General features: G+C 42.8%; 1 protein-coding gene across 1 annotated transcript; it reads left to right on the forward strand.

The window, feature by feature from the left end:
* The first annotated feature begins 239 nt into the window (after nucleotides 1-239).
* On the forward strand, nucleotides 240-1,130 carry LOC123458493 (adrenocorticotropic hormone receptor-like). The gene has a single exon (XM_045142544.1). It carries the CDS (start codon nucleotides 240-242, stop codon nucleotides 1,128-1,130), a length of 891 nt encoding a protein of 296 aa, XP_044998479.1.
* The last annotated feature ends 9,383 nt before the right edge of the window (nucleotides 1,131-10,513 follow it).

Raw genomic sequence — 10,513 nt, forward strand, 5'->3', positions numbered from 1 at the left:
ATAATCCATCGCTTCAGCCCTAAAAAGTTTTTTAAATTATCACACAATTATATTTCATGAAGGATATAGTTTTGTTAAAGCTAATACAACTGGTTATTATTTTGGGGTCCTTTGTGATACATATTTTTATATATTCTCTTTTCATCTTAGATCTAGGCACTGAGGAAAACATCCTAACGAAGCAATCACAATTTCTGTCAAGTCCAAGTAACATCCCATCTTGATCCCGAGCAGGAAAAATGAAGCACATTATAGATCCATATGAAGTCATCAACGACACACAGAGAAACAATTCAGATTGTCCACGGGTGGTTTTGCCGGAAGAAATATTTTTCACAATCTCCATTGTCGGAGTTCTGGAGAACTTGATTGTGCTCCTGGCTGTGATTAAGAACAAGAATCTCCAGTCTCCCGTGTACTTTTTCATCTGCAGTTTGGCCATTTCTGACATGCTGGGCAGCCTGTATAAGATCGTGGAGAATGTCCTGATTATGTTCAGAAACATGGGTTACCTCAAGCCCCGTGGCCACTTTGAAACCACAGCAGATGACATTATCGACTCCATGTTCATCCTGTCTTTGCTAGGCTCCGTCTTCAGCCTGTCTGTGATTGCCGCTGACCGTTACATAACCATCTTCCATGCCCTGCAGTACCACACCATCGTGACCATGCGCCGCGCCATCATCACCCTGACGCTTATCTGGACCTTCTGCACGGGGAGTGGCATTGCCGTGGTCATCTTCTCCCACCATGTCCCCACGGTGCTCGCCTTCACATCGCTCTTCCCTCTGATGTTGATCTTCATCCTGTGCCTCTACATTCACATGTTCTTACTGGCCCGCTCCCATGCTAGGAAGATCTCTACCCTGTCTCGAGCCAACATGAAAGGAGCCATTACCCTGACCATCCTTCTTGGAGTCTTCATTTTTTGTTGGGCCCCCTTTCTTCTCCATGTCCTCTTAATGACCTTCTGCCCCAATAACCCGTACTGCACTTGCTACATGTCTCTATTCCAGGTAAACGGCATGTTGATCATGTGTAACGCGGTCATCGACCCATTTATATATGCCTTTCGGAGCCCAGAGCTCAGGGGTGCGTTCAGAAAGATGCTCTTTTGCAAAAGGCACTAGTAGAGTTTCTGATTCCTGGCTTAAGGGCCCTCAAAGATGATACTATCAAAAAGGCTGGATAACATAACATTCTTGCAAATACTCATCCTCCTCAGCTGTTCTTGCCTTCCGTAATGGATGTGAGGGTGATGCCACTAACCAGTGTTAACTATCACTTGCTTCTTTGTGAACAGGTTTTTAGTAAGTAAAAATTTTATAAATTCATAACTAGAAAGATAAAATAATGTGTTAAAAAGGATAGGATATGAAATGTACACCACAGCACAAATCTGAGGGCTTTAGACAAAATAAAAATTATTATTCTATGGGTATCCCGCAACACTTTCCTGGGATGCTTTTCTAAGCCTGAAGCCATGGCAACCAAACTCTAGATGTTAGAGGACTAGATAAAGTGTGCAGGTCAGCTTTCCATTGTTATGAAAAAGAACAACACCTGAGTTTAATCAACTTACAAAGAGGAAAGACTTATTCTGACTCGGATTCAGAGCTTTCAGTCCATGTGGCTTGGACTTGTGGTGAGGAGGCACGGGATGGCAGAGCAGGACCGAGTGGCTGCCCTCCTCTTGGCTGGCAGCCAGGAACCTGAGAAAGACAAGTGTCTTGTAGTCTTTTAGGGAAATCTTTAATGAGATAGCTGATATTTCCCATTAAGATCTACCCGTAAAGGCTTCCCCACTTCAAATAGTAGCAAGCTAATGGCCAAACCTTAAATGTGGGTCTTCTGGGAGCCACTTAGATAAACCATAATAGTAATTGACTCAATGTAGTAACTGTAGGGCCTTTATGAGTTAAGTATGCTAAGCAATTACTATAGCTAAATTGTCTGTGAATTCCGTGCAAAAGTCCTTGCCCTCTCTCCTACTCCCCTGTCTGCCTGGTCTTTCTGGCAGCTCAGTAGAAAATGGCAACCATCACATAATAGGAGATAAACCTTCACTGTGAGCCGTCTTTACTGTCTGAGTCTCATTAGCCTTATAATGTTTTTATTTCAATTTCCTGATTGTCTAGAAATATGAATTTCAAGGAAGGCAATAAAGGTTTAATTTGTTGAGTTCCTACACAAGAATATGTATTATATACACACACACACACACACTTGTGTGTGTTAGAGGGAAACTATTAAAAGAAGGTATGGCCAATCTTTGTGTGTTGTTCTAAATGAAGAAGAAAAGCCTTCAAAATATAGTTCATGGAACAAGAAGGGAGGAGTGGAGAGAGATAGAGAGAAGGAAAAGGAGGTGCTGAAGAGATGGCTTAGTGGTTAAGGCATTTGCATGCAAAGCCAAAGGATCCAGATTTGATTCTCCAAGACCCACTTAAGCCAGATGCCCAAGAGGGCACATGCATCTGCAGTTCCTTTGCAGTGGCTGGAGGCTCTAGTGTGCCCATTCTCTCTCTCTGCCTCTTTCTCTCAAATAAATAAATAAAGTATATATTTTTTAAAAATAGAGAAACAGGGCTGGAAATTGGCTTAGCGGTGAAGGCATCTGCCTGCAAAGCCAAAGGACCAAGGTTCAATTCCCCAGGACCCACATTAACCAGATGCACAGGGGGGTGCACACATCTGGAGTTTGTTTGCAGTGGCTGGAGGCCCTGGCGCACCTATTCCCCTCTCCCCCCCTTTCTCTGTCAAATAAATAAATAATAATTTTTTTAAAAATTGAGAGAGAGAAAGAAACAGAGAGAAAGAAAGAAAGGAAGGAAAGAAGGAAGGAAGGAAGAAAGAGAGAAAGAGAGAGAAAGGAAGAGAGGAAGAGAGAATATAAGAGAGGGGGCACAGAGAGAGAAAGAATATAATATTTTATAATATGGGAAAATAAAACTTAAGATATTTCAAGGACAGTCTTTTACTCAAGTCCCAAGCCAAGGATCTAGTGGGAAAAAACCTACCTCCTTTGTAGGCAAGAGCAAATCTAATCACTGGAAAATGTTTACTGCACCAACAGTAACAGAAAATATGTCAGATATTGAAAAATGAAATTTTCAATAAGAAGAAGAGAAATGCACTTTCAAATTGACCGCTTAATAACTAAAGGCAAAGCTTATGAAGCAGGAGATTGGGATGGCGAGTCCTTATTGCAGGAGAGAATGGGACGAATGATGAGAGGTGGTGTGGTAGTGTGATTCACGTGTCCCCATAAACTTAGGTGCTCTGAATGCTAGGCTCCCAGATGATGGAGATTTGGGAATTAACACCTCCTGGAGGCAATGTATTGGTGGGGATGGACTTATGGGTGTTATAGCCAGTGTCCCCTTGCTAGTGCCTGGCACACTCTCCTGTTGCTATTGTCCACCTTATGTTGGCCAAGGGGTGATGTCCACCCTCTGCTCATGCCATCATTTTCCCTGCCATCATGGAGATTCTCCCTCGACCCTGTAAGCCAAAACAAACCTTTCTCCCCACAAGTTGCTCTTGGACAGGTGATTTCTACCAGCAATGCGAACCTGACTGTAACAGGTATGAATAAACTGAAGTCTTCTCCATTGGCTGAGATCTACAGTGAGGGGAGGGGTGTTCTGGAAAAGGCAATGCTTTATCCCTTGTTTCACAACTCCAGTTCTGTCATATAAGAACTACTAAATGGGCTGGAGAGATGGCTTAGCGGTTAAGTGCTTGCCTGTGAAGCCTAAGGACCCCGGTTCGAGGCGCGGTTCCCCAGGTCCCACGTTAGCCAGATGCACAAGGGGGCGCACACATCTGGAGTTCGTTTGCAGAGGCTGGAAGCCCTGGTGCACCCATTCTCTCTCTCTTCCTCTATCTGCCTTTCTCTCTGTGTCTGTCGCTCTCAAATAAATAAATAAAAAATTTAAAAAAAAAAAAAAAGAACTACTAAAGCAGGAAGGTGTCAAGAGAAAGATGCAGACCAATTCGGGATGGCAAAAACAATAAAGTGCTTTATTAGGGACATAGAGGTAGAACCGTGTCCTGAGAAGCAGCAAGATAGAAGGGGCTATGTCCAAGGTGGGGGAAAGGGTTCACATGCTAAGCTAGACAAGGCTGGGGCACGGCCAGCTGGAGTGAACCTGGCCTTTTTCAAAAGCTAATGTGTTCAACAGCTAAGGAACAACTGTGGTGTTGGTGTCTGGCAGCATGCTCAACCAACTATCTCACCCTGTCCTACCACCTGGCAAGAAAAACCATGGCTATGTCCAAGGTGGCTATCCACATGTCAGCTAGCAGTCCTGCACTTCAGCGGAGTTTTCCATGACCTGCTGTGACAAGAAGCCACAAACAGGGCCGACAACTTGGTGATGGTTTGATATTAGATGTGGGATGGATACAGCCTGGAAAATAGAGGGAAAAGATGCAGAATTCAGGGAGGAGAGTTTCGGTGTTTCCACACGGCTATGCCACATGTTGGGAGGAAACTCACAGGGCATCTTCCTCGGTACCATGGAAGTCCTCACGTTGTCTTTCCCATCCACCAAATCAATTTCATTCTTCCAGTATATATGATACTGTTTATGCTTATTTAATTTTTTAAAGTGTCATTGCTACACTTGAAACAATATTGTCCAGTACCCTTTTCTGCAATTAAATTCAGTGGTCCCAATAAAAAGTAGCTTTTCTCTGATTCCCTACTATTCTAGGAGGCTTAGAAACAAACGATGAGATTTAACCCCCATTACTGAGGGGTCCAACCTGCTCCTTGGAGAACTTAAGGCTTAACTGCCCCTGTCTCATGTGCTGTCACCCACACATGACTGGTCTCGGAAACAAAGTAGACCGACAGACAAGTGGATGAAATAAGGTCAGGAGATGGCTCAGTAGATAAGAGCTCTTCCTGATTAAGTATGAAGGTTTCTTGGGCCCAAGTTCAACTCCCCAGGGCCCAGATAAAAATCCGGATATAACCACCCACACACATCTGCAACTCCAATCCACTCAGAGCAGAGACAAGAGTATTGCAGGATCTCCATAATGGATGGAAGCTCTGGGTTGAGGAAGAGACTCAGCTCAGGGAGAAAACATAAGGATGGACAATGAGAAGGACACTCAAAGCTCTGCATGTGTCCACACAGGACAAGCATATCCGCCTACACAGATGCATACACCACTCATCTCACATACCACATATGCCACACCATAGACATACATGACACACACACTACACACATACACACAATTACACCCACACACTATACACATGCGCACAGTACACACACACACATACAGTGTATGAAATAAAAAGGACACCACTCACCACACACATCACATACACCACACCATACACCTATACTACACACACACGTACACACACACATACACACTGCGCACACGCAGTGTATGAAATAAAAATAAAATTCAAGTGCTAATTCATAGGCATCTTCACCTGTAGGTAATCAGCTGAAATCAGAGCCAGGTTGTTAGTACTTATGATTAATGAAAAACTTCTAATCTCCTTCCCTACATAACTCAAAATGAAAATGGTTTGTGATGGGGAGGTAATATGATGGAGAATGGAATTTCAAAGGGGAAAGTGGGGGGAAGAGGAAGGGAATTACCATGGGATATTTTTTTATAATCATGGAAAATGGTAATAAAAATTCAAAAAAAAAGAAAATGGTATCAAATGGAACATTTTTGCACAAAAAGGTAAGAAGCCCTAGGATTTCCCCTTCAATGGTTTCATCAAATTTCTAGATTAAAAAAAAAAAAAAACTTTTATGGATGCTAAAAATATGTGCTTAGTTTTGTTGGTGATCTTGCCTGGAAGCCTATCCCAGTTTCTACATGGCCCTCAAGAAGGTAGGAAGGGGCTGGAGGATGAGGCAGCGTCTCCTTGCGCTCAGAGACAGGCCCTGGAGATCGTGCCACACGGGCTTCTCAGGAGAATGAAGAGGCACAGGATAGGATATCTGTAATTTGCTTCAGCCTTCCTTCCTTTTTGATTTTTTTGTTAAAAAAATATATTTCAGGGCTGGAGAGATGGCCTAGAGATTAAGGTTTATCTCCTCAGGTCTCCATACCTTCTGTAAAAGAGGAGCAAATTCTCCAACAGAGGATAAAGTCAGCATAGGTTAAGTGGGATAAACATTGTTAATTTAGAGAAGTTTTGATGGGTGGAACCCCTTTTTTGGCCAAAGGTTAGTGGAAGTGCCAGTCAGAAAGCAATTGGTTACCTACCAAGGCTGTGTGCCCCCACTGCGCAGGTGTGTACGTCTTGTCAGGCTGGTTGCTTTCAAATTGCTGTGACCCCTGCTTGCCCACAATACTGTTGTCATTTTCCCCCAGTAGCTCATGTAGTGCTTTCTAGCACTAAACAAGCTAACAATCTGGAGACCGGCTCCCTTCTGGATTCCATATGGTCTTTTGGTGTTCTGTGTCAGCAGCATGTGGCGTCTTCAGCAATAAGACATTGCCTTTTACCTCATGCAGGTAATCAAGTGCTTTGACAGAAGCCTGTCTTGTTTTGGGGACATCACAGGTCTACTGATCAGGAACTCAATGTGAGTAGCAACAGATTTCTGGTACTGGGGGTTATAGGCCAGAGCCAAATGTTTTAAGGTTAGACTTCATCCCACCCTCTCCAGGACCCTTCTTACAAATGATCTTCCATACTCCTATAGAGGGTTATGTCTTTTGGTTTAGTATCAAGCAGAAAGGTTTCTACGGAACTAGTTCATTTTGGGTGTAGTTTTGTGTTTATTTCCTCCCAACCTCCCATCCACCTACCTCTCATTCTTCCATCCCTATCTTCTGGCCCTCAATTTGCTTGTCAGGTATGCTAGCATCCTAAGCTATTCAAGGCTAGGAACCACAGATGAGTGAGAATGTGCAGCGCTTGTCTTTCTGTGTTTGTGTGAATTCTGAGTTTGCATGAGTAATACTTATTTACTTGAGAAGCAGGGGCCTCCAGACACATGAAGCACTTTGTGCATGTGGCTTCACATGGGTACTAGGGAATCAAACCTGGGCCATCAGTCTCTGCAAGAAAGTGTCGTTAACAGCTGTCCATCTCTCCAAACCTAATTTAATGTCTTTGAGGTTTTTAAAATATATTTTTATATTAATCCTCTGTCAGATGAGAAAGATTCTCTCTCTCTCTCTCTCTCTCTCTCTCTCTCTCTCTCTCTCTCTCTCTCTCTTGGATGGATGTCTCTTTACTCAGTTGTTTCTCTGCTATGCAGAAGCCTTTTAATTTCATGAAACCCAAGTTGTCAACTGTTGGTATTATTTCCTGAACAACTTGGGTCCTACTGAGAGAATTGTCACCTATGCCAATATCTTGTAGTGTTTTCCCTGTTTATTTTTCTCTATTGGTTTCAGAATTTCAGGTATGACATTAAGGTCTTCGATCCATTATGAGTTGATTTTCACACAGGGTGAGAGATAGAGATCTAATTTCATTCTTCTACATAAGGATATTAAATTTAGCCAGCATCATCTTTTTTTTTTAATTTTTTTTTATTTATTTGAGAGTGACACACACAGAGAGAAAGACAGATAGAGGGAGAGGGAGAGAGAATGGGCACGCCAGGGCTTCCAGCCTCTGCAAACGAACTCCAGATGCATGCGCCCCCTTGTGCGTGTAAATTTAGCCAGCATCATCTTTTGAAGAAGCTGTCTTTTGTCCAAGAAGGTTTTTGGCATCTTTCTCAAATATCAGCTGTCTGGGTCTGGAAAGATAGCTTACCAGTTAAGGTGCTCTCCTGCGAAGTCTAAGGACCCACGTTTGACTCTACAGACCCCACATTGACCAGATGCACAAAGGTGAGGCAGGTGTAAGGCACACATGCCCACTAGATGGAGCAAGCGTCTGCAGTTCGAGTTCAGTGGCTGAGGCTCTGGCACACCAATTCTCTCTTTCTGTCTGTCTCTCTAAAAAAGAAAAAAAAAATCAGATGTCTGTATCTGTGTGAATTTGAATCTGGTTCCTCTATTCTGTTCCATTGGTCAACATGTCTGCTTTGGTGACAGTGTCACGTTGTCTCGGTTTCTATATCTCTGTAGTATAGCTAGATGTCAGAAAGAGCGATACCTTCAGTTTTATTCTTGTTGCTCAGAGTGGTTTTGGCTATTTAAGTTCTTATATATGAATTTTAAGATTTTTTCCTATTTTTGTGAAGAATGACATTGGAATTTAGTAGTTAAGGCCTAAGGACCTGGGTTCAACTCACTAGAAACCATGTAAGCCAGATGCACAGAACACTGCATGGGCACAAAGTCACTCATGTTCACAAGGTGGCACACAGGTCTGAAGTTCAATTGTAGTGGCTGGAGGCCCTGGAACACCAATTCTTTCTCTCTCTCTCTCTCTCTCTCTCTCTCTCTCTCTCTCTCTCTCTCTTTCTCTCTCTCTCTCTCACACACACACACACACATAAAATTTCTGTTAAAAATCAACTTTCTGCCGGGCGTGGTGGCGCACGCCTTTAATCCCAGCACTTGGGAGGCAGAGGTAGGAGGATCGCCATGAGTTCGAGGCCACCCTGAGACACTATAGTGAATTCCAGGTCAGTTTGAGCTAGAGTGAGACCCTACCTCGAAAAAAAAAAAAAATCAACTTTCTTTAATTTAGGATATACATGATTGTCTACAGAAAAAAAAAAACAGATGTAACATTTTCTTGAGAGATATATGGAAATGATAGAGACAATAATTATAGAGGGGCTAGGAAGATGGCCAGCAGTTAAAGGTGCTTGCTTTCAAGCCTGCTTGTCTGATTCAATTCTCCAGTACCCATGTAAAGGCTAAACACAAAGTGGCACATGCATCTGTGATCTCAATGTGTCTGTGGCAATGGGAGACAGAGCCAGGAGAATCTGGAAACCCTGGTGTAGACAGTGTCAAAACAACAAGAGATGCAGATTTGACTTGAAGGTGGAAAGAGAGGAAAAACACCTCAAAGTTGTCCTCAGACCTCCACACTCACACCATGGCACATGCATACACACACACACACACACACACACACACACACACACACACACACACACAGTACCATCCACACCTACACACACACACTTGAAGAAATAAAATTTATAAAATAGCTGGACATGGTAGCTCATGACTTTCATTCCAGCACTTGAAAAGCTGAAGTAAGAGGATGGCTGTGAGTTCAAGGCTTCAAGGCCAGCCTGAAGCTACAAAATGAGTTCTAGGTCAACCTGGGTTAGAGTGATGTCTTATATTGAAAAAAAAAAACAGGGCTGGAGAGATGTCTTAGTATTTAAAGTCTCTTATTTGCAAAGCCTCATGGCTGAGGTTCAATTCCCTAGTCCCCACATAAAGCAAAGCCAAATGCACAAACTGGCAGATGCATCTGGAGTTTGTTTACAATGGCAAGATCCCCTGGCATGCCTATACTCATGTTTTCTCTCTCTCTCTCTCTCTCTCTCTCTCTCTCTCTCTCTCTCTCTCTCTCTCTCTCTCTTTCTCTCTTTCTCATACATAAAAATTTTAAGTTAAAAAAGAAGAAATTAGGGCTGGACAGATGGCTTAGCAGTTAAGCACTTGCCTGTGACGCCTAAGGACCCAAGTTCGAGGCTTGATTCCCCAGAACTCACGTTAGCCAGATGCACAAGGGGGCACATGCATCTGGAGTTCATTTGCAGTGGCTGGAAACCCTGGTGTGCCCATTCTCTCTCTCTCTCTCTTTCTCTCTCTCTCTCTCTCTCTCTCTCTCTCTCCCTCCCTCTTTCTCTGTCTGTCACTCTCAAATAAATAAAAAAAGAAGAAATTATAAAATAAAGGGTTGAAATAATAAATGGGCCTCTACAGTTTCAAAGTTCTTACACTTGCTGTGAAGTGATGCCACATTAACTCTACATAGTCTGAAAAGCTGAGGATGCATATTTAAACACTAAATCAATGGCTGAAAAATAATAAAAACAGATTTAAAAGTGAATAAAGTAAAATTGTATTATTTAGACATAGCAATCCAAAAAGAAGTTTCAGAAGGGAGAACAGTGAAAGGTAAAAGAGAGACCATAAGATAAACAATAATAAAATAGTAATATTCAATACAAATATATTCATAATTATATTGAATACTAATGGGGTGCAGATGATGAGAATGGATTTTAAAAAGTCAAGAAGACAACCTAAATGTGTGCACACGGGGGTTGAAAGAAAATTAATGGGAAATTACTTATCATGTAAACAATAAGAAGGGGCTGGAGGGATGGCTTAGCAGTTAAGGCGTTTGCCTTGCAAAGCCAAAGGACCCAAGGGTGGACAGATATCTGCAGGCTGGAGGAGAAGTAAAGGTGAAAGGAAATAGACATAGCTGTGGTGAAGGAGCAGTCAAAAGGACAGGAGGGTGAGGTTACTGTCGGCAGGGCTGTTATGCCCCCTTGGGGTTTGGTCAGCTGACCAGTGGGAGGGAACTGACTGTGGGAAGGGAATGAAGGAGTGAAAAACCTGAGGAGTCAGATTG

This window comes from Jaculus jaculus, chromosome 2, assembly GCF_020740685.1.
Source record: "Jaculus jaculus isolate mJacJac1 chromosome 2, mJacJac1.mat.Y.cur, whole genome shotgun sequence".
In the NCBI taxonomy this organism is placed as follows: domain Eukaryota; kingdom Metazoa; phylum Chordata; class Mammalia; order Rodentia; family Dipodidae; genus Jaculus; species Jaculus jaculus.

Bases quoted from the DNA above. Each gene is read 5' to 3' on its own strand.
- LOC123458493 (XM_045142544.1), top strand. From the start codon at position 240: ATGAAGCACATTATAGATCCATATGAAGTCATCAACGACACACAGAGA.